Below are 26357 nucleotides of genomic sequence, written 5' to 3' on the forward strand. Positions count from 1 at the left end.
GCCGCGGCTCCGTGCCCGCCGCGGGACCGCCAGCGGTGACGAGCGGCAGCCCCGGGCTGTTGCCGTCCTGTCCGGGCGGCCCGGCAACTTTCCTGGGACGCGGGGCAGGTGAGGGGCGCTGGTCCCGTGCGGGAGCCAGCGGGAGCCGGCATCGCCGGGTCCCGGGGCCGGGGGTGCCGCTCCGCCGGCGGCGGCAGCAGGGGTGGGCGCCAGGCTCCTCTGTGCAGCCGCCCGGCCAGCGGGGAGAACAAGCGGTCCCGTCCCTGGTCCCTCGTTCCCTTCGGTGGCTGTCCGTGCTGGCTGCGGGCGCAGCCGGGAGCGGGGTCCCCGCCTGTGTCCTGCCCGCGGGGAGGAGGGACGGGTTGCAGCTTTCTAAGTGGTCTTTCTGGGGGAAAAGGGAGCAGTTGCTCTATTCTTTTCAATTTTTAAAAGTTATTTTACATGCTTGTTTTTGGGTTGGGCGTTGGCGCGTCGTGCGCTGAAGCGGAGGTGCGGCGCGCCGAGCGGGGCTGATGCGGCCGGCGGCGGCGGTCGCGCCCTGCGCTGGGGCGCTCGGCGCGGCTGTGAGCGCTGGAAGCGGCGGGGACAGCGAGCCCGGAGGCACTCGGGGCCGCTCCGCCTGCGGCGGGGAAAGGTTTTCCCACTGTTGGATGCTTTGCCGACTATGAAGAATGAACGTGTTGTTATATTTTCTCTTGATTAAAGTGACTAAAGAGAGTAACAAATTTCTGTAGTTACTGACGCATGTAATTGAATGTGACTTGCTGCAAGGAGCACATTGAGCGTACTTTCTTATATAATTTTCCTATTCGTTCCTACTGCATTGTAAAAGAGGAAATTGGTAACTTAAACTGTGTTTAACTCAGCTATGCTGCCTCGAGTAGGTTGTCTTCACAGAAGAATTATTGCCTAAAATCTCTAGGCAGCTGCTGTGCTATAAGTCCATAGAAAAGTAAAGTTCTGCAGGTATAATTATTTTTTTAAATTGCGTTGGCTGTAAAATTATAGAAACATACTCAAGTAAAGATTTAAGAAACTCATTTGAATAATGTTGAGCAGTAAAGCTCTGAGATACGAATAATCTTAATAAAGTGGGTAATGACATGAGTGGGACACTCAGCACTGTCCCGTATCAGCTTGGCTGACCAATTCTCATAGTAGAACCAAATGTTTTACAGTTTTCTGCTATGCCTGTCTTCTGTAAATGTTGTTTAGGTAGCCATAAAATTCACACTTTTTTCAAAGCCATTTTGGTATCTGAACACTTGTAGACTATCTTTTTGATAGTCTGCAAAGTAGACTGTAATTTCCAAATCTTTTGGAAATGCCTTTCAGAAGTTTAGTCTCTTGTATAAAGCTGTTGTTGCATATGGCAAAATCCTAGATTAAGCTCACCTCATTCATATTCTGAGAATTTGTATTTTCTGACCTACGATCACCATCTATTACCTTAACTTTCTATGAAGTTCATGCACAAAAAAAATTAATAATTTTTTTAAACTACACTAATTTCTGTTAGGCTCAATATTAAAGAATCTGTGAGTTTTTCTTCTTTTTTTACGTATATCCTCTTTTTTCCTCTCCTGTTTGCACAACAAATGGGCTTGAGTTCTCAGTCATCTGAATTTTCAAATTCTTTGTTTGGTAAATCTAAAGCCATGTGAGGGATATATACTGGGTATTAAAAAATTCTCTTTTAATGATTTGTCTTATGCCCCATAAAGCTTTCATTTCAGTGGATGCTATTTTAACCCAACTTTCCAAAATTATTTTACTATGTTAGTTGTTTTATTTAACTCCTGATATTAATATGTGTCTTTGCATTGAAGACTTAAACATATGATTAAATAGTCTTGTGCTATATTAATCCTTAGTAGACATAATTAAAGTTTTAAAGGTCTGAATCTGTACTTCCAAATAAATTTTTGGCTGAGGTCACATAAGTTAAAAATTTGTAATTGCTTGCTCCTTTGTGGAACTGCTGACTTTTCCCTCGTTCTTCAATATTATTTGGCAATAGTAGGTGCTAGGACTAATGAATTGATCTAAAAATTAGTGACGTTGTTTTTTGACATTTTTGGATATTTGTCTTTCTGGTGTTACCTGTAGACAAACACTTTAGGTCACAGCTTGTAGCTCTGCCTGTCTGCCTTTTCTCCTGATCCTCAAAGCAGTTTCCTTAGTTGAAATTCCGAGCCCGTGTCTAAGTCTGTCCTTGTGTCATTTTGCAGATAGCATCAATCTATTTCTGTCAGCCTTTTAATACCACCATGATGGAGAAGTTCTCGTTTCTGCTATTTCCAGTATGTTAGGGGAGCTGTAATTATTGTTTGTGAGTAGTAAGTGAAGTTCAAAGGTATTCAAATAGACTTTGAGATAGTAAAGACAAAGCTTATAAATAACTGGAGGTGGGCAGATTTAGGTTCCTGGGTTCTAATTTAGGCAATCTAGTACATAAGCCTGACCTTCAAAAGTGTTAAATGTTCTCTTAAAATTGTGGACTTTAAATTGCTTGATCAGCACTTGGAGAAACTCCTTCCCATTATTTCGGTTTCTGGCTGGTGATTTGTTGCATCAGTATCTGTGAAGAGCAAGGGGAGCAGTGTTTTGGCTGGGCTGTGAGGAGAATGAGATTGCCAGGTGCTGTATATTTAGTTTAGTTCATTGGGTTTCCAGTCTTCGCATGTGTGATGCTGTAGAGCTGAGCTGGAAGGGTGAGTTAGCCTCTATTCCCACAGTGGAGCAGTACAAAATTTTACTAATAAAAAATACCAAGCATCTGGAAGGCTGCTTTGATCTGTGATCAGATGTAGCTGAAACTATTTCTTGCAGCCTCTTTTGGTGTTGAGTTGAAGGACTTATGCCTGGTTCTGTATCTGTGTATGTGTTTGGCTGTCTCTACGTGTTCTGTTGGCATTTTAAGTGGTGCCTTTACTGGCACATGATTGGGCAGTGAAAGGCTGAATATAGTAGAAACTCAGCTGATTTTTTTTTTTTTTTTTTTTTTTTTTTTTTTTTTTTAAGATCTAGAGATTCTGCTGTTCTAGTGTATGGAGTTTATGTTGTTTGGAAACAACAGGAGCACCAGATGAGCTGTGTGTAAGATGAGCACAGACATAGTTATCCAGTTAGCAATTCCCTCCTGTTTATGAGCCCGTTAAAATGCCAGTCCTGCAGCCTCACATGGGCTCAGGCTTTGGCTCACTGTGTGAGAGGCTTTGTCAGGACAGTTATGCTGCTCTAATGACTCTCTTGATGAACTCATGTGAAAGAGCTGAAAGCAAGTAGGAGTGTATTTGGATAGGCCTGATGTTTGCTAGCAGTTAAGTGTAGCATTTATGACAAACCCCCACATTTCAATTAATCTTTCTGAATAACTAATATAGGAATGAAAAGAGGAAAGTGATATTTTAAGAAATAAGTGAATTGTGTATTTTGGATTATATGCTTAGGATGAGATAATTTTTTCCCTTGAAAATCACTTAAATCCAGACACAGATAGACTACATCTGTGCTAGTGATCCTGCAGGATGCCTCTGCACATTCTGTAGCATCCCTTAGTTGTGACAGGCTCGGGGCATAGCAGATGAACCATCATAAGAGAGGATTGAGTATTTCTTTCTGCCCACTGCTTTCAGAAGGGGTCTAAAACACTGATTAATTTTGAAAACTGTACAGCTTGCTTATGCCCTGTACACTGGTCAATCACAAGAAAATAATAAAAGGAAGGGATGAAGCAACTCAAATTTATTTCTCAGGCCGAGAAACACTCTCAATTAACAGAGATGCTTCAGAATATATTCAAGTCTGTAGGAAAGAGTGTATTAACTGGGACCCAAATTGTCTGCTGAGCAGATGAATTACATGGCAGTTAGTGATGACACACATTAGGGACGTGTCCTGTCTCTACAGAATTTAATTGAATGGAAATCCCTCTGCATTGTATGTTACGGAGCTTGTTGGCTCAGTGATGAAGTGTATATAATTCATTAATGAGACTAAAGCCCACCTCTATATAATTTCTACTGAGAGACAGCAGGCATATCTAGGAGCAGTCATGCTCCTACAGCTGAGACCTGATCTGGATTGATGAGACCTTCTGTAGAGCTTGTAACACTGACTGCAGTTACTCAGAGAGACTAGCTTTTAATATGTTAAAGACAGTGACTTGAAACCTTCCACTTTCTCCCTATAATTTGTTTTTAATAGTATTTTTTGTTATGTATTGGGATTTGCTCACAGATATTTTTTCCATTTAACTGAGGCAAAAGGTATATGTGTTATATTTATTATTACAACAAAAAAACATCCTATGTATATTTAGATTAGAAATAGTCTTTAGCTGTCTCAATTTCTCCAGTAGTTCCACACACAGACAAGGGTCTGTGCAGACTTAAGATATTTCCCTAAAAGACTGGCAGCAGACTTAGAAGCATCTCTGTTTTGGTAGCTCTGATTTAGGTGAAAGAGTTAGCAAAGCACTACTGAACTATAGACCTAGCTTACTGTTTTAAAACATTTTTAATTTTTTTCTGTGAATGCTAATGAAATATATATATTGGGAAGGGAGAAAATAACCCTAAAATTCATATGAGTATCTACCATGTTTCAGTTTAATGCATAGTGAATTTTTTCCCTCTCTTTGCAGGAGTCTCCAGGATGAATACAACAGCAATGAGCCCACTTACTGTTACTCCACTAGATTTTGTTCCAGACTTAAAAAATTCCACCCTTGATCCTCTCAATGAGACTGCATGTGAAAACTGGAAAGAGATTCATCATCTTGTTTTCCACGTGGCAAACATTTGCTTTGCAGTTGGATTGGTTATTCCAACTACTTTGAATCTTCATATGATTCTTCTGCGAGGCCTGCTCACGATAGGTAGGAGAATTAATTCTGGAGACAGAAATGTGCCATAAATGGCTGGGTTTTACCATTATGGAGCTGGTCCCTGCAACATATGGTGAAATTACTGCCTCTATTAATGGCCATTGTGTTCTGATGAAGGTGGTTTTGGTCTAAGACTGGATCTGTTTTGACCTTGATATACCTTTTCCAGAAAGATTATATAACCATTGGCTCTTAAAACTTCCTAGAACTGTAATTTGCAATTTCAAACCTATGAAGATGTCAGCTTGAAAACAAGTTGACATCATTTACGTCAGATGTAACTGGATGTTTAAAATCCACTTATTTCAAATCAGTTATGTCTGATCAATTTTAGACTTCTTTTTTACCTTTATTTTAAGTAAGTACTGGGACTGTGTATTGGCAGGTGCACTGGCTTAATGTGCCTGAGGTAGGTGAACTTTTCCTTGAGAACCTTGCTGTAAGCCCAAGTGTTCTTTTAACGTGGGTTCAAACCTGTGGCACTTGTGGGTCACCAGCATTATTTTCATTGCTGATTTAGAAGTGCAGCCTTTGAATGGGGAATGTATTCTGTGTTCCGATATCAGTCATGTTCCTTCTGCCACTGTAGGAATCTTGTGACACCAGACTCTGACTTGAGAAGAAAACCTAAATTTGGCATGCTTGAGACTGAACGAATGTGGTTTGATTTGTAACATTGCAGGCTCACAGCTATTCCAAAGCCTCTTTACCTTGTGTGGGACAATATCGTTGTGATCAAAGAAAGAATAGTGACTCATTGCAGTGTAAGAGGGACAAATCCAATCCAACAAGAGCATGCTCAAGTATTTTTAAGGGAGTGCTTATTGACATTATAATGTGGGTCAGTTTTATGATAGAACTGTTTGAATTTACAATGCTCTTGCATTTTCTATTTTATAGTTAGGATAAACACACTGCACTGGTGAAAAAGGGTCTGAGCATTGCAAGACTTTTTAGCTTAGCTTTAAATGTAAAAGGAGCTCTGCAGTTGCTGAGCCTGCCATTTTGATCTGTAGGTCTTGTATGAGCAGACAGGGAATCAGAGCTTTGCAAGCTGGGGTGGCAGCAGGGAGCAGATTTACTCAGTGGGCAGAACGAGTAATGAGGCCTGATTCCTAGGGATCTGTTCCCTTTGCTTTGACCCTCTCCAACGTCTCTGCTGCTCTGCGGTATTGCCGCTCTTCAATACATCCAGACCTCCCATTCCTTGCAGTCTTACTAATAAGCAGATCAAGAGTCACTATATTTTGATTTTTCTAATCCATATGTAAGTGGTGCCTCATCAGTTAACAATCCATACAGACTAGAAAGTACTGAGTTCATTAAGTCAGTGTCATCTTCAGGGGGAAGGGAGTAAGAACTCTCATTTAGCACTGTCTCCTTTTTGCCTTTGCAGGAAGCTTAAGGGAAAATATAACCATGACCTCTCCAGCCATCTCTGTTGGGTGGTAGGCTCACAGTTATCTGTGAGACACTCAGTAATACATAATCCATCATTTAATAAATATTGTCTTTGTAGGCTGAAAATGGAATCCTATTCATACACAATGCCTTGTATTTTAAAGCAAGTGTCATTATTCAAAGTAAGGCAACTAAAAAAAGATTAAGCATTTGGAAATTTTGTCTTTCATGTTACGAGGAGAATTCAGGTTCCTGATGTGACCTTGTCACATCAGCAATAATAGATTCTTTTAATTTTCAAAAATATCTGCATATGAGTGTAGGAAGTTTTTATGCAACTCCTACAAAAAATTCTTCCTTGCTAATTAGATGTGAACGTTAATTTCATGGCCTTTTTTGGTCTAATTAATGCAATGCAGATTTTTGTGAGCTGCCTAAATTTTACCCATATCTTTTCTACTTCATTTCAGTAACAACTCATCATGGACTACACCTTTCTGTTTGCCCCACCCTGATCTGAATTACTGTGATTTCAGTATTGCAGTTGGCAATCACAGTAGCTATTTTTGTATGCCTTCATCCAGAGAGCTTACCTGTATTAAAGTTTGTAGAATATATTGCTTTTCAGTGTAATTATACTCAGTGGACATATTCTTGATGGTTTTTTAGGAATGATAATTATTCATTTGGTGAAATTTAACTTCCTCCTTTTTTTTTTTTTAATTTTACAGGATGTGCATTATTCATCATTTGGGCTACACTCTACCGTTGTGCCTTGGACATAATGATCTGGAATTCTGTGTTTTTGGTTGTCAACCTTTTGCATTTCATATACCTGGTGTATAAAAGAAGACCGGTATGTATAACAGCTAAATTTCCCTAGTAAGATGCAAGAAAAGGAAGTTTTGTCCATGTTTGCTGGGCAAACCAATGGATTAGCACACATTTTCACTAGAATACTTTTGTGTTTGACCCAAAATCACACTCTGGAAGAGTGCAACAACTTGTACCAAAAAAAAAAAAAAAAAAAGAAAACCTAACTGAAAATAAGCTCTTCACCAATTCAACACTGCCTTTGCAAGAAAGCAGCTAAGAAATTAGCTGGCAAGGCAGCATGAAGCTTGACTTCTGTCTTGCCTAGGAAGTAGCTTAAAACTAACTAGACTAATCTGTGTCTAGACAATTGTAGATGTGTAGTACATATTTCTAGTTCAAATTGCTCTTGAAGGGTCATCTTACTACTTAAAGGGTAACTTCCTCTTCACTTACTAAATTTAATTACTAATGGTATTTTTTCAGCCTATTCAATTGAATTATGTCACCGCTGAGATGCAGCACATGATGAAACTGCATTGTATTTCTGCTAGGTAGCCATGGCCATGCTGTCCAGCACACACACAGAATAGCACTCATGATCAGGGATAGCCAGCAAGGCCAGACTCTGCCTACTCTGTAGGTGTCCACACTTAAATATCCCATGCAGGTGCTCTGGTTTCTACTAAGAGATTAACTCATTTGTAGTTTTTTCCCTCAACCAAATTAGCATGTTCTTCCCTTCAACCCCACCCCCCACCAATTAAGCCTTTTTAATCTTGAGGTTTGAAATCTGTCAGATGGGATAGGAAATGGCCACAAAAGTCAAAAATTATTGCAAAAGGCAGGACTGCTCAGCTGATAGAAACCCATTTCCCTGGGAAACCAAGCCTTTAATCTTACCTGTATTTTAAAAGTGAATTGTAGCATCCTTAAAAATAGGTAATGGTCCTTGAGTTTGGAAAGGGTTGGACAGGTACAAAAATCTAAATAAAAGGTTATTGGTGAGTGAAAAAGCATCTTGGGAAGATGATGTGCTGGTTTGGGCTTGAGTAAAAAGAAACCAAACAAAAAAATCACCTGTAACGTGTAAATCAATACTGAATGAAGAAGGAAATACACTCTTTTATAATTACAGTTGTCTACTAAAAGCTATGTTGTCATAGATTAGGGTGCTTTGTGCATTATGGTATAGATTTCATCCTATTGAAGAGGCAGCTATTTTCACTAAATCCTCTAGTAAATTTGTTAGCAGAATTATTTATAGGAGTTAGGTTAAGTGGTAGAAGTGATTGAAGTACTCTGTGGGTGGACACAGAAAGAAGGAATTTTGTGAGAATATGAAACTCGACTGATAAACTCAGTCACCAAAGTTGGTAAAAAATTGCATCTAAGAGGGGCAGGCCTGAAGCACCTGCCTTTAACTTTGCTTTCTCTTTCTGTGAGCCCCTGCCCAGTGTCAGAGTAATCACAGCAGGACCAAGATGCTTGGCATTCCCATAAACTCTGCACTGCTCACACTCTGGCAGGCAACCACAGCATATAAAAAGAGGCTAAAGGTTAAATTGCATCTGTCTACAATAAGTTGATAAATTGAGTACATGTGTTAAAAAAGGAAGAGGCTCTACCTACAGCAGTGTTCCTCCAATAGGGAACACAGATTCACCCAAAGATTACCATCAGCTGTGCTGTGTGACCTGAGCAACCTAAAAGCATAGCCAAAAATTAGATCTGATAGACTAGCCAGGTAGTGCTGTTTCTTTGCATATTACAGCTTAATTTCAATAGTCTTATTTCCATTGAGAGATTACAGCATTTCTGAACATTGCATGGAAAATATTATGTCATTTTAATTGCTGTAATACATAATATTTTGAGTAATTATTAAAAGTATATTAATCTTTGCTGCAAACTATGATCAACAAGCATACTTGAAGTGATGCCTGATAGTCATGCATGTCTTTTTAGCTGTGTAACATGTTTATTAGGAACCCCAAAGCTGTTTTAAGTGTTTTTCCTACAGGAGGACAAAGAATAGTGGAAAAAAATTAAAACTCTTTATTTTTGAATGAGATTTTCTCTCTGCAGCTATGAGCTGTATTGCTCATCTCGATCAGTTTTGGTAATTCTCACAAAAGATCTTTCCAAGGAAAGAAAGGAATGGCAGAATAATTACAAGTTAGTCATATTACAAAATGAATAATTTATATGTTCAGTTGTTAAATATTTATTTTATTAAATGGAGCATGCAAAATCACAGTGAGTTTCTTTTCTGACCAGAAGATTATTTCAGTGGTTTTGATTCCTTGGAGCTTTACAAATTTGGCTTTTTTAGTTGGAGTGGAAGCTGAGTCTAATCATTCTGACTCGGAGTTCTGGCAGCATCCCAGAACATTTCAACCCCTGCTGAAGAAAACATTACACCTACCCATATGGCTTGTTTGGAATATGACCCACAAGCATGACTGGAGGAGCAGTCAGCTGTGCTTGGGAAAGGGGAATGGTCTGTTATAAGGGAGCCCATCTAAAGCACAGCTACAGCCTGCAATCTGATCCGTCTTTAAGAAAGTGGCTACACCTGCTTTCCCCTCTAAGTATTACTCACTAGAGGAAGATCATGAAACATGAACCATCTGCCAGTTAAGAGACTGGATTAACACTCCAGGGCCAAAATTTGCCCTCATGTCTGTTTGCCTGGTTTTGGATTCAGGAGGCTTGGGTGCTACGTAAATTCCTTTTTCAGATGGAAATGTATTTCTTTAAGTTGCAGTGGTCATGTGTAGAAAGAGGTGCAGCTGTTAAAAATGGAAGTTCCTGGAGAACATGATGGTAAAAGAGTCATCTAGCTTTGTGGGTATATGGAACATATTTTGAAATCAAACAGCTCAGGACAACCTTAACATAATACAAATCCTCTTGTGTATTTGTTTTTAATCCTTGTTTTGTCTGTGTAGATGTCCTGTGAGGGATTAAAGATTGTGGCATAAGGAACATACAGGAAATTCAAAACCTGGATTTCATATGAGTGTAGTTGCTTCTGGAATATTTAACTAGTAATTGATTCCATGTGAAACCAGTATAACTTTAGGTCAGGTGATGCACTGGACATAGTAAGTCCACGAGCCCTAATGTCACTCATCACTCAAGAGCTGATGTCACTGCAAGGCCATTCCTGATAGTCTTGGAATAATGGTGGTGACTGAGAAAAGTGAGTGAGGAACAGAGGAAGCAAATGTCACTCCTCAAAAAGGACAAGAAGGATAACCCAGAGACCTGCAGCCTGGTCAGCCTCAACTTGATCTCTGAAAAGAAGGAATAGATAGTCCTGGAAAACATTTTTATGCACGTGAAGCAAAGAATGTAATCACGAGTGGTCAGCAAGGATTTACCAAGGGGAAATCCTGCTTAACCAGTCCAGTAGTAGATGGAAAAGAAAGTGATTGAATGATCACCTCCAGAGGGTAATGGTCAAAGGATCAGAGTCCAGATGGACATCAGGGACAAGTGATGTCCTGTTTGGGTCTGTACTGGGACCAGTGCTATTTACTGTCTTCATTAGTGATATAGACAAAGGGATTGAGTTCACCCTCAACAAGTTTACAGATGGCACCAAGCTGAGTTGTTTGACACACCTGAAGAACAGGATACCATCCAGAGGGACTTGGACAAGTTTGAGAAGTGGGCTAATCTTCCCAAGTGGGAAATCTATTAAATGTAATATGACCAAGTGCAAGATGCTGCACCTGCTTGGGGCTTCCCCCAGTAACAACACAGGCTGAGGGATGGACAGATTGAGAGCAGCCCAACAGAGAAGGACTTTAGTGTGGATGAGAGGCTGGACTTGACCTGGCAATATCACTCACAAGCCACAGAAACCAAACTGTATCCTGAGCTCCATCAAAAGCAGTGTGGCCAGCCAGGTAAGGGAAGTGACTGCTCTCATGAGATCCCACTTGGGGTGCTCTGAGGTCCTGAGCACAGAGATATAAGTGTTCTATGAGGAAAGGCTGGGAGGATTGGGTTTTTTTAGCTTGGAAAAGAAAAGGCTTTGAGGTGGCCTGATTGTGGCCTTCCAGTATTGGAACAGAAATTACAGGAAGGATGGAGAGGGACATTTTGCAAGGGCACGTAGTAACAGGATAACAGGGAATGGTTTCAAACTGAGAGTAGGTTTAGATTAGATATTAGGAAGGAATTCTTTACTGTGAGGGGTTTGAGGCACTGGAACAGATTGCCCAGAGAAGCAGTATATGTGCAACCCCTAGAAGTGTTCAAAGTCAGGTTGAAAATCTGATGCTACCTGGTCTTGTGAAAAATGTCCCTATCTATGGCAGAGGGGTTTTGGCTGGGTGATCCTTAAGGTCCCTTCCAACCCAAGCCATTCTATGATAAACTTCCATGATGAAATGACTGGCCAGATAGGTATTCACCAGAGAGTGGTGAATATCCTCAATGTTAAATTCGGTAGGGTTTTCAACACTGTCTTGTATAAAATCCTGATAAAGAATCTGTTGAAGTGTGGCCTGGATGAGAACACAGTGAGATGGATTGAAATCTGGCTGAATGGCAGGGCTGAGTGTGGTAATCAGAGGTAAGAAGTCCAGTTGAAGCTGTGTACAACACATATGTCAGTGTGTGGTGTGTAACCCAGGGGCCAGTGCTAATCCCAGTGCTGTTTGACATCTTCATTCATGGTCTGGGTGGTGGGGCATATGTGGACCCTGATGACACAAAACTGTGAGGAGTGGTTGATAGGCCAGAAGGTTGGGAAATCATCTTGAGGGTTCTCAGCAGGCTGGAGAAATGGACCAACAGGAACCCCACGGAGTTCAGCAGAAAGTGTGGAGTACTGCACCAGGGAGGAATAACCACGCATCAGCACATGCCATGGACTGACCAGCTGGAAAGCTGCTTTGTAGAAAAGGACCTGCAGATCCTGGGGAAAAAGCTGAACATGAGTCAGAAACTTGCCTCTTCTTTTCTGCCGTTCCTTCTTGGTTGTTTTTCCTTACTCTCTCTTCTGTGTATATTTTATTTTTTTCATTATCTGATGCTTACTGTTCTAATTTATCTTCCTCATGGCAAATATGCAGGCTTTATTCAGGCTGCCTCTGCTTTCAGGAGGGCTGTAATATTGTCTCATCCCCTGCTTCCTTCATTCAGGGAAGACTTCCAGGCTTAGGATTTCAGCCAACATCCTTTCCCTCATTGCTGCAGCCTGAGTTTGGGTGGGCTCTTAGATGTGGGATGTTCAGCTGGCAATGTTTTGGGGTTTTTTTTTTTTCCCTCCCTCATCACATGTGGTTTCAATATAATTGGTTTGTTTTTCAGGACTTGCTTTTCTATTGCAAGTAAGCCAAGAAACTCAGGGATGAGAGGGGCTCCCAGGAGAGCCTGAGGGATAGCCACAGTGATGCGTGCATGCAGTGTGAAAGACAAACTAATTTTTTTTTCTCTGCATAATTCTTGCCGAAGTCCTTCCTATTCACTATTGCATCAACAGACATCACAAAAGGCTCATTGTATGTGATTTAATGTGCCACTTGGATGGAACAGCATTCTAAAACACCAGTGTGCCATCCTGGCTGATTTTAGATAAGGTTTTGGTCACCCTATCATAGGCAGTGTTGTGGATAGACATTACACATTTACCACTTCTTTCCTTACTTAAGCATAATGAAGCCAAAGATGTCCCTCAAGCTAAAGCATGTGTGCAGTCTTATCCGTTTTTAACTAATGCCTCTGTGTTTATTGATGCCTCTTGTTTTTCCAATCTAGATCAAGATAGAGAAGGAGCTTAGCAGCCTCTACAAGAGAATGTTTGAACCTCTCCATGTGCCTCCAGAGCTCTTCCAAAGACTAACTGGACAATTCTGCAACATTCAGACTTTGAAGACAGGTCAAGCCTATGCAGCAGAAGATAAAACATCAGTAGATGATAGGCTAAGCATCCTGCTGAAGGGGAAGTAGGTTCTATAAAAGCTTGGGGACAGTCATATGCTTTGTGTCATGGCTGCATAAATTAGAAAATTATTGAGGTTGCAATTGTTTGTAGTATGTTATGGTCTATAGTCAAACAGCCTATACTTACAGTCTATTTTGTGACACCATTTTCAGGTGACAGTGATAACTCTTACTGGGAGCATATTGTGTATCTACTTACATGTGCAGCTGCATGGATTTTTGTGGGAATGATATTTGTGTAATTCCAAAGGCAGTGTCTTGCAAAATAAGCAAGAGATTTGAGTCTTAGATATCCTAGTGGTCCCCTAAGTCCATTCTCAGGTTTTAAGGCTAAAAAACATGGTACATAAGGGAGAAGTATCTCTTCAGTAGGCTTTAAAACAGCAGGCCTTTGGAATTGATTCATTGCACTTGAATATGCAAGTAGACAGGGGCAGGTGCACTGCCCAGAGGCAGACAGAATCCAGGTGAGAAAGGGTAAAATATATGCCCATGGCCAAGCTGTAATCTTGAAACTCATGCTAAATTCTGGCCAATATTTGAACCAGTTTCTTTTGACAGAACAGCAATGTCAGGCTTCACTGCTTTTCTTACTCATTGCCACAAAACTACTTAGCTAAGGGAAGTCTGATTCTGGTCTGGCTGTGTAACATGACCTTTCTCATATTGAATAACAATATTTTGTGGATACATGCCATGTTCATCAATTCTCTATTTGTCTGGCAGCCTGTTCTGCTTGGAATCAGTTAGGCAGAAAACAGGGTAGCTCTGGGAGTGATGTTCCAGAAGACTAATGTATTTATTCCTGTTACCTACTGCTTTATCATTGTCAGGAGTCCTACCCAATTTTTTATTAAATTAATCAGCCTTCATGATTTTAAAATATTGTTTCATACATTTTTATTTCCAGAATGAAGGTGTCTTATCGAGGACATTTTCTACATAATATTTACCCCTGTGCCTTTATAGATTCTCCTGAATTTCGATCAACACAGATGAACCGGGGTGAGAAATTCCAGGTACATTTTGTTTTAAATGTCACTGAATATGAGCTGGTGAGACCATTAAAAAAAATAGAGTATAAATTTGTTCAATAGTAAACTGTTTGACTTGCATAATTTTTCTGTCCTTCTAGTGTAGGTGTTTGAAGATGGACTATATCAAGAATAACTTTTAAATGCTGCAAAACAGTTATAAATGCTTCTAAATGCTGCAAAACCATTATAAAATGGTGTGTATTGAGCAGTCTGGCTTTTGCTATTTTGTTCTGTTTTACTGTTTCCAATTTTATTTTGTGTTAAGAGATTGTTCAGGACAAGTAATTTAATAGGCAGTTTTGATGGAAAAAGATGATATGAACAGGTCTCATGACTGGTTCAAAAAAAAGAAAAGGGAAAAACAGTTACTGTAATAACAAAAGTATAGAAATTCTGGCACTAGTAATTAGAAATCGGTATTTATAAAAGTGTATTAATACTTCTTTCATTTTGCAGTTTGTTAAAGAAACAAGCTGAAAATTATCTCAGTATTTTGAATAAAATATTCATATGGGGAACAATAAGGGCATATTTCTCTAGCAGTGTAATTATACTGGTATATTAAATATATTTTATTGTAATTTGGGGAGGTGGATTACTTTTAGGCAAGGGTGCTTTTTTTTTTCCCCATAGAAATGGCTATTTTGCTACCTCTTGCTTGATGTTTCATTAGCTAGGTGTGTGTAACAATGACCAGACTGTGACTGGCTGATACATCCACAGTGACACCGTGGCAGAAGGGGGGGGAGGCAGAGCAGTGCAGACTCTGAAATCGGTGATTGATGTCATATGTTCCAGTCAAACACGGGGCTTAGTGCCAGGGGGACAGACTTGTCCAGATGCACACACCTCGCAGCAGTGAGCCCGGCTGCCCTCTTGGCACAGCCCCTTTCTCTCGGAAGCAGCTGGATAGGAATCCCTAGGTCCCTCCCAAGGGAAAAGGGTCATGCCTCAGCTTCTGCCTGCCTTGGAAGTTATTGTAACCTGGAGCAGTGTACATCCTTTGTTCGTGGGTTCTTCTTGTTACTCCCTTGTGATTTGCAAGAGCACACAGATTCAGTCTTAAGGACCCCATCTGCTGGCAATGCTGCAGAATTCTTCCTCAGCCTGCGGGCTGATATTAAAGTCCGAGGAGTTAAAAATCCATGGATATATGACAGTATCTCATTGCTTCTAGGACTTAATGGATTTTTAATTATTTTTTTTCAGGATGTAATGTTATCCTGTAAAAGCAGAGAGCGCCTGATTTTGATTTATTCATAGATGCCTGAGTCCCCCTTGCAAAGCCAGCCCCTGGGTATGGGCAGTGTGGGTTTTGGTGTGGCATTGCCCTCTGCTGGCACAGGGGGATGAACCTGGCAAGTCCATCCCCCCATGAGAGGGGGCAAGATTCCCTGTAACTACCCATAACTGGATTATCAATAACTGAGCAATCCAAGCCTTGGCTCAACTGCTACAAGACTGTACTTGTGGAATCAGCAGGGTTGACAGTTACGAGAGGAAGATGGAATTTTTTTTTTTAAATCACTAAAAACTCTTTGATGGAGACCTTTAGGTGATACCAGTTGCTCCTGTTTGGTAACAGTGATGTAAAATAAAACCAAACTACATATAGGCCTACTGCAAATACTTGTCATCACTATAGGACTGACAATATATGAATTTCCTCTTATATAAAAGCTTTTACAGTTTGGGAACTCATGAGATATATGAGTAAAGCAAACTGGCTACACATATCAGTTAAAAATATAATGATAATAAATTGCTGAGAATTCTTACATTTGTAAATATCACATTCATAACAAAGGGATACCAAAAAGTTTTATGGCTTTGTTACTTTAACTGGAGTCACAAATAAAATGGTGTCACTTCTTTTAAAGCATGTTTAAGTGTGCTTATCTTGAAACATTTTTAAATGTACTTATTCTGAGCATTTTGTGTTTTTTTTTCTTTCAGGTCACCATTATTGCAGATGATAACTGCAAGTTCCTGTGCTGGTCCAGGGAAAGGCTGACTTACTTTCTGGAGTCTGAGCCATTTCTTTATGAGATCTTTAAGTACCTTATTGGCAAAGATATTACAAATAAACTTTATTCATTAAATGATCCAACCTTAAATGACAAGGTAACAAAATTCAAGTTTTGTTTGGGAATTTTCCTCCCACATACAAATGTGTTTTTACTTCAACTTTGAATGCTCTTAAAGCACCTTATGCCATCAGCTACTGAATGCAGCCACTGAATGGCGTTTTAGTGCCAAGGTGTGAGTCAGTGCAACATTCTGTCAGAAGCAACATTTGTTGAAGGTAGTACAGTAATGTACAAGAAAGATGAGTAACTCAGATTCAAAACTGATCAGCTTGTGGAAATATTTCTGCCTAACTATTAGACATGATGGCCAGTAGCTAAAAAGGTGCTTCTCCCTGGATATCCTTTCTCACTAACAAATGAGAGCCTTGGTAAAAAGAAGCTTCAGGGTTTTTTTCTTAAAAAAATTCTTACTGAAGGCAAACAATTATGTAATACTGATTGCTAGGAAGAATAATTTCAATGTGTCTTTGAGGGTTGCAACTGCAAAAAAAACAAACATTACATTGATATGATGCAGTTAGTGGCAGGAATCATGAAATACATATAAAATATAAATAAATATCATTAAAATATAATTTATATATTTATAAATATATAAAGCATTAAGTGGTCTGGATGTACTCATGGATATATGAACTATCTTGTTTTAGTTTAATTTTTTCTCCTTACTTATTCTTTATCAAAATTTTGAAGAATTAAAAAATTCAACAAATTTTGCCCCTTTTGACTTAACATCTGCACACTTTAACTTCAGTTTGTACTGAGTCCTTGTTTTTTTTTGCAATTGTCACATAAATTTAAGATTATAGTAGCTGGTTTATTATGTAGCTGGCAAGTTTTGAAAATGTATGTTGTAAAAATTGAGTGCACATTTGGGCAAGTTGTAGTATCTTTTTATTCTTCCTAAAATAAAAATCCTGTTGCATGAGCTCTTCCTACATAACTTGGCATGAGAACTGTTAAATTAATTCTTAATTTTCCCATTCCCATTGCTCTATGTGCATATTACCTCTCACAAGCTTCATTTTCAAATATAAACATTATTGGTGTCTTTGTCTTTAAACTGGTGTCAATCTCATCAGAAGACGTTGGGGTTGACTTCTGTACATAGGGGACTACGAAAATAAATTGAGTATCGATTATTCATATTCAATAAGAAGGTAAAACTATCAAATAATTTTTTGTTGGAAAACAAAAAAGTATATTTTTTAAAGTATATATTTTTAAAAAGTATATTATATTTTGTTAAAGTATAATTTATTTTGTAAGGAAACGTGATTTTCTCCTGCCTAGGGAGATTTTCACTAGTATTGGGGAAATAGTAATTCCTTTCTGCATGAAATAGGATGCTAGTTCCAGACTTGTAAAATTCAGTGGAGTTATCAATTGTAGTCTAGTCATTGATTTCTACCTTTCACATACACCTAAAATGGCATTCTGACTTGCAGTAATACCTTACAAGGTACAATGTATGGCTTTATATAAATGTTACAGTAAAAAGGCTTCTCAGGAAGGCTACTCAAAGCAAAATGGAAGCTTCTCAGACCATTTGACAGGGAGGGGATTATGTTCACCTGATGCACTTAGTCTGCAGTAGAATCAAGAGCCAAATGGTCATCTACTGGGAAGGAATGACATTCACCACTTTTCTAACATGATGAAATGAAAAGCCAGGAAAATGAACTTGCTTCTATTAAGGTATAAATTGCTTCTATATATAGCATGCTGTTTTGTTTAGCAAGGAGGACCAGCCTCATCATAAAGACTACATTTAATTGCAGAGCATCATATTTAAATAATGAAATACTGATAATAAGTCCCAAGCTTCTGTAAGAAAATACATGGAAATTTCAGTACAAAAGCAATTAGAGATTGAATAATTAATGTGCAGTTTCATATTTGTCAATGTTCCAATTCCAGTATATTACTGGCATATTCTATTGTCATTTAAATTGATTTACACTGCATAGAATCTTCTCCTGTAAAAATTTTCTTGTACAATCATGGCTGAAACCAGAGCATCTATTACAAGGGAAGTAGTAATTTTCCATTTTTATTTTAATTTGCTTGATATCTTTGCTTAATAATTTTTTTATTTTTTAGGCTTCAAAGAAGATTGACCGGCAGCCCAGCCTTTGCTCTCAGCTCTCCGTGATGCAGATGAGGAACAGCATGGCCAGCACCAGTGACAGTGAGGATGGCTTGCAGATGTTTCTTCGTGGGACTTCCTCTGCATCCTCTCTTCGTGAGTGCTTAGAATAGTTTGTTCCAGTTTTGAACATGGCTCAGGTTGTCCATTAGAGACCACTGCAGAGCTCCTGTTGCCCTCTGTGGGAGCAGACTGTAGCTTTTTGGGTGCTGCTGTATTAGCTAAATGAAGGGACTTAACTACAGGGCAGTCATTAGATGCGTGAGGGTTTGTGTTATAAATGCAGATACCTCATGTACATACTGGAAAAAGACCCAAACGTGTAGTAATTAACAATCTTTGGCATAATGTTTATGCTTAGGCATAATACGGAATTTTTATAGTAATGGGGCAAAACTGAAGGTACAGTGCCGGTCACAGTAGTTTGTCCTTTGGTCCGTCACTGGTGTTTGTAGAAATTAAAAACCCAAACAAAACATGTTCCCTCAGCAACTTGGTGTCCTACTTTTACTACTGAGATAGTTTATATTAGCAGGGTCTGGAGGAGTGTGGTATATGACCAATACTTTGATGTCACCTGGAAAATCTCCAAGTATCCTGTCAAGCTCTCCTCTACTGTACATTGTATGACAGGAGTAGTAGAGAACAGATAAAGTGAGAGAAGAAACCATGTCTGACTTTTTTACTTCTTTTAATTTATTCCTTCATGAAAACATTCTAAAATATTCTTTATAGGCTTTTGCTGTCATTTGTTTTTAGATTATCTGAATCTAAATGTCAACATTAGCCTGAATTCTGAAAGCAGTGTTTCAATAAAAAAGCCCCAGAGGATGCTCAATTTTTGCATTTGGCATAAGCTATTAGTTTAACAGGATTTTAAAGGATCATATAGGATTATTTATTTTGATTTTGGAAATATTATTTTGTAGTGATTAGAATTCAAATATATGAGAAAAAAACCACTGTTATTGTTATTTGTTATGTTTAAAGTCTCTGCTAAGAAGAGGAAATATTTTCAAATATTTGCATCTTTCTGTTTAATTATCTGTTTTCCATTGTGTTCCTCACAGTTCTCATCCAGTAACGCCTTCAGACCTGGAGGGCCTATCTGGTTTAATTCCTTAACATTGGTGTAGTCTGCATGCCCAGATAGATGGAAGGAAAAGCTCTACTAGTGCTTCACCCTACTAGAGGATCAAGGGTGACATCTAGGATATAGTTTCTTGAAAATTCCAGCATTGTTTTTTTTTTCTCCTCCATTCCTTGCAAGGACATTCAGAGGTAGTTGAAGTAGTAAGAGACCTCTGTACATTATCAGGTCCAGCTTCATGTCCAAAGCAAGATCAGCTGGAGAAGGGCCATGTCCAGTCAAGCTTTGAATATTTCCAAGCTGGAAGATTTTCCAGCCTCCCTGGGCAACCTGCTCCAGGGACTTAACACCGTCATGATGAAAATATTTCCCCTATTGCAACTCCTGCTTGTTTTCCTTCTTTCTTTAGTGCATGCCTCAGAGAAGAGTCTGGCTCTCTCTTGTATGTTGCTTTCCATTAGGTAGCCGAAGACAAGAGTCAGAAACCCTGGGAGTCTTCTGTTCCTAAGGCTGAACACAGCCAGCTCCTGCAGTCTCTCCATCACTGCTCCAGCCTCTGGCCATCTGGCTTGCACTCTGCTGCTCTTTGCTCCAGTATGTCCATGTCTTTCTTGTACAGGGAGGTGCAAAACTGATGCAGCACTCCAGATCCTGTCTCACAATTGCCAGGGGATTAATCTCTTTCAGTGACCTGCTGGCTATGCTCTTGCTTATGTGGCTCAATATATGGATGGCACACTTCACTGCAGGGGCACTCTGCTGACTCATGTTCTATTTTGTGTCCACCAGGACGCCCAGGATTGTTTCTGCAAAGCTGCTTTCCAACCTGCTGGGGCCTAGGCTGTAATGCTGTGTAGGTGTGCCATGTCCCGTGTTCAAGGATTTGCCTTTCATGAACTTGTAGTTTTTGTCAGTTCTTTTCTCTTTTTCTAATGGCCTGTCCAGACTTGCTGCCCTACCCTTTGGCCTGTCAGCAGTTTCCCTTACTACCTGGCTCTTCTCCATGAATTTGGCAGGAGTGCATCCCAGCCATCAGCCAGGTCATTCGTATCTTGAATATTAAAGACCTTGGCTTTGGCCTTTAAGAAAACTGCTGGTAACTAACCACCTGACAGGTGGATTTTGTGCTGCTGTTCACCACCCTGTGAACTTGGCAGTACAGCAGATTTTCCACTGAAGCTGTAGTCCATCTATCCAGTCTGATTCCCTTTTGTCTGCAAGGACCCAATGGCTGACTGTAGAGGGCTGTGCTACCATCCATGTAAACAACATCCACTGCACTCCATTCATACACAGAGGCTGTCATCTCACCACCAAAGGTGGAAGATGGTCAGAGTGGTCATATGCAATCAGCATCCGTGATGGCTTTCCCAGTCACCTTCCCACCCCTTGTGTGCTTGTACATGGCTTCCAGAAAGCCAAGCTCCATAATCGTCCTGGGAAATGAATTTAGACTACTAGGCCTGGGTGTTCCATCTTCCCATTCATTAAAATGGCTGTGATGTTGGCATTTCCATTTGTGTCCCCTGACTGCAGTCACCTTTCCAAGATGACAGAGGGGGCCTTGCAATTGTATCAGCCAACACTTGGCACCCTTGGATGCAGCCCATGTGGTTCCACAATGTTGTGTTTACCCTGTGGACTTGAGGTGTTCCTAACTCAGTCCGGGTTTCCCATCAGTCAAGCATCACTCTGTGTCTCTACCACTGGCTGCAGAGCCCTATCAGGCCTCAGGACAAACCTCTAAAGAAAAAACTCATAACAAAAAAGTTCTTGAATATATCATACTTTTTCATGTTCCTGTGTCCTGTGCATCACTGAACTCTTGCCTCACGGTTACCCTGCTCTTTCTTTGTTGCTGATTTATTTGTAGATGCCTTTCTTGTTGCCCTTCACTAGATCCAGGTCTAGATGAGGTTTGGCTTCCCTCATTTCATCACCGCGTGCTTGGGCCATGGTTCTGTGCTCCCTCCAAGGAGCTCATCCCCACTTACACTTTGTTTTGAGATCTGTCAGAACTTTCCTGTTCATCTATGCCAGCCTTCTACCATACTTGCTCAGCTTTTTCTGCACTGGAATGGACTGTCCCTGTGTTTTGAGGAAGGTGTCCTCAAAGATAATTATCTGTCCTTAGGTACTTTTGCAGGCCTTGTCCCATGAGTTCCTGCCAAGTAGAACCCTGAGCAAGCCACAGCCCCCTGTCCTGTAAGGTTGTAATTCTCCTGTTTGTCTTGCACACCACTCAGTATCTGAAACTCCACCAGCTCCTGGACCAGCAGCCTTCTCCCTGATGAGTTCTTCCTTGTTCATCAGTGACAGATCCAGCAGAGCGCCTTCCCTAGTTGACTCATCGATCACTGGCGCGAAGGAATTGTCGGCTGCGTTCCAGAGATCTCCTGGACTGCCTGCTCCCAGCCCTGTTGCCTTTCCACCAGATACCAGAGTGGTTAAAGTGCCCCACGAGCACCAAGGCCTGTGATCCAGCTGTTGAAGAAAGGCTCCCTTCTACTTGCTCTTCTTGGTCAGGCAGCCTGTAGAGATTCCTGCCACGAAGTCTCCTGTGTTGGTCTGTTCTCTGATGTTTAAATCCTCGAGTGGCTTTTCACCTGTTCCACCCAGCAAAGTTCCATGAAATTGAAGCCAGTCCTTTGCATAAAGAGCCTTTGGGTGAATTTGCACGCTCAGAAATTGTAAAACTGTGTTTGTGCGATTAGTTAGAGTTAAAATGTCTCTTTCAGGCTTAACAGCAAAACTCTTACACCAGTATTTCAGCTTTGGGAGAAAGTACTTGAAATGCATGGCAAGTTCAGCTGTAATTATATAAATCTCCAAGATGCACTTGTGCTTAGCAGATACGTGATAAATACACTTTTCTCTGTTGTACTTTTCCTTTGTTTGCATACCTGTTTGGTTTTTTTTTGGTATACAGGGTGTGCTTTCCCCAAGAGAGAGGGGTTTATGTGTCTTTTATTTTCTGAAACTCCTCTGCCTAGCTGAGGCAGCAGCCTCCCAAATCCAATGCTTTCCCTTACTTTTGGGGAGACAGAGGGATTGTCCCTATACCAGTGCAACACACACCTCAGGAAGTATTATTATTTATTTCTTCTTTGTATTTTGATTGTGAAATTTCTGATTTCAGTAGGTTTGTTCATCTCCTTGAACTGTAATGCTTCAATCTTTGTTTTTGCCAAGATAGCTTGTTAGTTATTCTTGGGTACTGTCATTGCCAATGATGGGGTTGCTACCAAGGTGAGCTCTGCTTAAAGATTTATATTCAGTGTGGATTGTGGCCATGTATGCACTTTTTTTCAGATCACAGGAAAAACTGAAGGAAAAAAACCTTTCCATTTACTTTGCCACTGCTATGTTTTAAAAAAATCCTCTGCTGGGTCCTCTCAGTGCAACAGCTGGGGTATTTTTTGCCTGTTTTTTTAAGATTTCATATAAGGCATATGCTGAAGCTTACAGTTCCAGTGCTGTTCCCTGAATCCTCTTTCTACAGGCATACATTTGTTTCTTTAGAACAAACAAACACAATCCAAAATCCTCAAAAGATTTTGTGAGAAACATATGGAAATGTCAAGCTTTTTTTTTTTTTTTTTCATTAGAATAAAAAAATGAATGAAGGGAACTTGCCTGTGTGGGAACTCTACAGGAATACTGTTTTCTCATTGCTAGGTGATGTGTGGCCAGAAGCCTCCCACTACAGATATAATTTTTGGCTACTATAACCCAAATAAGTTTTTTCTATTAATTGCTATATTCTTGAAAAAATGAGCATTTATATTTTTGTATAATCCCATCTTTTAAAATTATGCTTTTATCAGTGCTATAAATGATAACCTTTGACTCATTTTCTCAAGGCATTAATATTAATCCTTTTTCCTTTTAAAATATTTAGTAATAAAATGGTTAAAATTACTAATTAGTAGGTCCCAAACTACAATTACTACCAAAAGTATGTTTTTTAATTTAATTAAGAAACCAAACTAACTGTTTGTTTTATATTAAGGAAATAACCAACAAGAGTTCTATAATGCTTACGGAGTGAATCGTTTGCAGCATGATGTTTTCTGTTGATAACATCACATTAACTCAGCAGGCATCCTCAAAAAGGTATTAAAGTGGGGTTTATCATGTGACACTTGTGCTTGACATCCGTGGTCCATCTGTGTGTAATTCATTAGTAAGTGAAATAGAGGTATCTCTTTCCAAAATTTGAATTAAGCTAAAATAGTTCAACCTGATCACAAGCCTAGTTTCACCTGAATTTCAGTCCTTTAAATAATATTTTGGTATTAGTTTCTATTCTGTAATTCTATTACTTGACAGACATTCATGTATTTATTAGAGATACAGTCTCTCTTTCTGTGGTACTTGTTTTAGATATCTCAGATTTGCTGGTCTATGCATCTGTGTTTGTTAACCTTTAAGCTGAGCAGGAATGAATGTAAAAAGGTTTTGGTTTGTTAATGCTTTTAGTGGTATTATCAAATTATATGGTCCCCGCTTGTGGTTAAAAGCAGGACTGAATTTCACTAGAATTTTAATATGTATTTTGGTTTAGGCTCTCAAGAAAGGGCAAAAAAAATGTAGTGAAAGGAAGGTCTGATTCAGTCACTTGAACATCTGTCCAACACTCAATAATGGCATCAGTAGACAAAATTTTGTGTTTGGAGCAAGTAAGAGCATGTCTTTGAAACAAACAGGCTGAGTGAATTAGACTTTATATTGGATCCTGTTGTATAAACTTATGACTGCTTACTTCTGTTTTCTGGAGAGAATTAAATGGTTTTAAACAGAAGAAACAATTTTAAAAATAACAATAAACTACACTGAAACAAAGATCTAAAAAAGAAGCTGGAATTGTAACTCAGCATTTTTAGGCACCCTTTTTGACCTTTGGGTGTCTCACAGAAAAGCCACTTATATCCAAATGTACCCACAGACTTCGGGTGGGGCACATTAGCCAATTAATTGATCTAGTTATCCTTTCCTTAGGCCACAAAACACATCTGTGTGGAGAGAAATGTTTAATAATTTCAGTATCTAAAAACATGCTTGAGTAACCCTGTATTGTGGCAGTTTAAGTAGTTTCTGAATCTCAAAAGAAAATACTAATAGATTTTTAACATAAAAAGCTCTGAAATGCCAATTCCAAACAGTGTCTTTGTGAATGTGACTTTAAAATGCATTCCTATTGTAACTTGCTGGTGTTGCCTGTGGCTGTGTATTGTTCTCTGTGTGTAACACATACAGTGTAAATGAGTCTTTCCTTGTAAGTGGACTTCCCTAACACAGCACTTTATATCTGATAAACCTTTTTCAAAAATAAGTGTGTCATAGCTATCAGTATTTTTTCAAGAATATTTCAATTTTTAGCTTGTATGCAAACAGTCTGTTAACATGGCATTTATCTCTTATTGTTTTCTTCTCAAATGGGATTTCAGAGATTTCCATCACCTTTTTGGTCATCATATACTAGCTGTTTGCAACCTCATACTGTTGCAGTGGTCTAAGTCTACAAGAGGGTACTGAGAAACATACATGTCCATGTGTAGATTTGATTTCAGAATAAACAATGGAAAAGAGAATGGTTCAGCTGATGTCAAAGGAATTCTCTGGTTTGACCCTCATACTGAAAATTTAACTGCAACAGAGGTAGTTTGCAGTGGTAACTTGCACCAAAACTCCATTTGATGTCTTGACAGTGATAGCTGTGGTGTGAGCTCTGCTCTGGCAGACAAGTTGCTGCCTTTCTAAAAGGTAGTTCTGTGGCAGTGAAATCATTATCAGTTGAAAGTTTTGTGGCCTTTGCCTATAATCTTGTTTTCTCTGTGGTTGTTTATGGGGATATAAATCTTGTATAAGTTTTACATTACCATGCTGCATAAAACTTATGAAGATGTGTCAGAAGAGCTCTAGGTCAGTTTTTAGCCCTCTTCAGACAGGGCATGGTTGGGTAGGCTCCCCAGGGAAGTGGTCACAGCAGCACACTCAGCAGAATTAAATAGTGCTGTGTCCAAGTATCTGGACAATGCTCTCAGGCACATGGTGTGACTCTTGGGGTGTCCTGTGCAGGGCCAGGAGCTGGATTTGATCCTGATGAGTCCTTCCAACTCAGCATGTTCTATGAATTTATGCTTTAAAGTTGTGGCTTTTATGATATGCCCATCCAAGGTTTGCCCAGTGCATTGAGGAGCCTTATCTGCAGCCAGGCCAGTGTGCAGATGTACACACCCTTTGTACTTGGGGCAGCCACTCATGCTGCTGTAGTTGAATGGAGATGAGTCAGTGGGTGAGTGTAATGGTGAGACAATGATCTCTGAGGAACAAGTGGTGGCACCCCGTGCAGTCAGGATTTGCACTGAGCTTGGGGAGAAATGCTGTGTCTGTGGTTAGCAGCAGACATTGCTGGTTCTAAGCAGTGTGGCTGTTCCATGTCTAGAATTTCCTGGTGCCTCTGGCCAGATAACAAAGAAACCCTGATTTACGAAGCAGCTAGGGCAGGATCATCAGATTATATCCACTTTGTCACAAATAGGTCTGTGTAGCAGGTGTATGTTGTTAAATTAACTGGTAATTTCTTTGTACCTGCGACAGGCCCAGGCCGCACATCTCCTTACCTGAGAACTTCAGCAAAGATGAAGCCCATAGAAGAAAGTGTTGAAGATGATGTCTTTGAAGCACCGTCTGCTGATAAGCTGGAGCTCCAGCGGCTGCCTTAAACAGTTGTGTCCTCAGGTGTATCAGAGCTTGCACAAAGCTCCAGTGCAACAGGATGGAGCTGAATTTCGGAGGAATCTGAAAGCAAAGCCCACCTCTCCATGTTTGAATTTACTGCAGCATATGCCAGTTGTTTCTAGATGGAAATATCATGTTTTATTTTACTTCTAAATAAAAGAAATAAAAACTTGTGTGA

At 39.8% G+C, this 26357-nt stretch overlaps 1 protein-coding gene across 2 annotated transcripts; it reads left to right on the forward strand.

The window, feature by feature from the left end:
• POPDC1 (popeye domain cAMP effector 1) lies at positions 1–26357 on the forward strand. Of its 2 annotated transcripts, none has more exons than XM_021553774.2 (8): positions 1–108; positions 4649–4882; positions 7024–7148; positions 12884–13071; positions 13980–14088; positions 16063–16230; positions 18300–18441; positions 26039–26357. In XM_021553774.2, exons 2-8 carry the CDS (start codon positions 4660–4662, stop codon positions 26161–26163), a joined length of 1080 nt encoding a protein of 359 aa, XP_021409449.1. In that variant the 5' UTR covers positions 1–108; positions 4649–4659; the 3' UTR covers positions 26164–26357. The 2 variants fall into 2 exon arrangements, with proteins under 2 accessions (XP_021409449.1, XP_021409450.1); XM_021553775.3 differs by lacking the exon at positions 26039–26357 and adding an exon at positions 21749–23036.

Source organism: Lonchura striata, chromosome 3, assembly GCF_046129695.1.
Source record: "Lonchura striata isolate bLonStr1 chromosome 3, bLonStr1.mat, whole genome shotgun sequence".
Classification (NCBI taxonomy): Eukaryota; Metazoa; Chordata; class Aves; order Passeriformes; family Estrildidae; genus Lonchura; species Lonchura striata.

Excerpts from the sequence above, each read along its gene's own strand:
- POPDC1 (XM_021553774.2), top strand. The coding sequence starts at position 4,660 with ATGAATACAACAGCAATGAGCCCACTTACTGTTACTCCACTAGATTTT. Across the intron at positions 13,072-13,979 it reads AGCATCCTGCTGAAGGGGAA|AATGAAGGTGTCTTATCGAG; the intron begins GTAGGTTCTATA and ends TTTTATTTCCAG. Across the intron at positions 18,442-26,038 it reads TTCCTCTGCATCCTCTCTTC|GCCCAGGCCGCACATCTCCT; the intron begins GTGAGTGCTTAG and ends TACCTGCGACAG.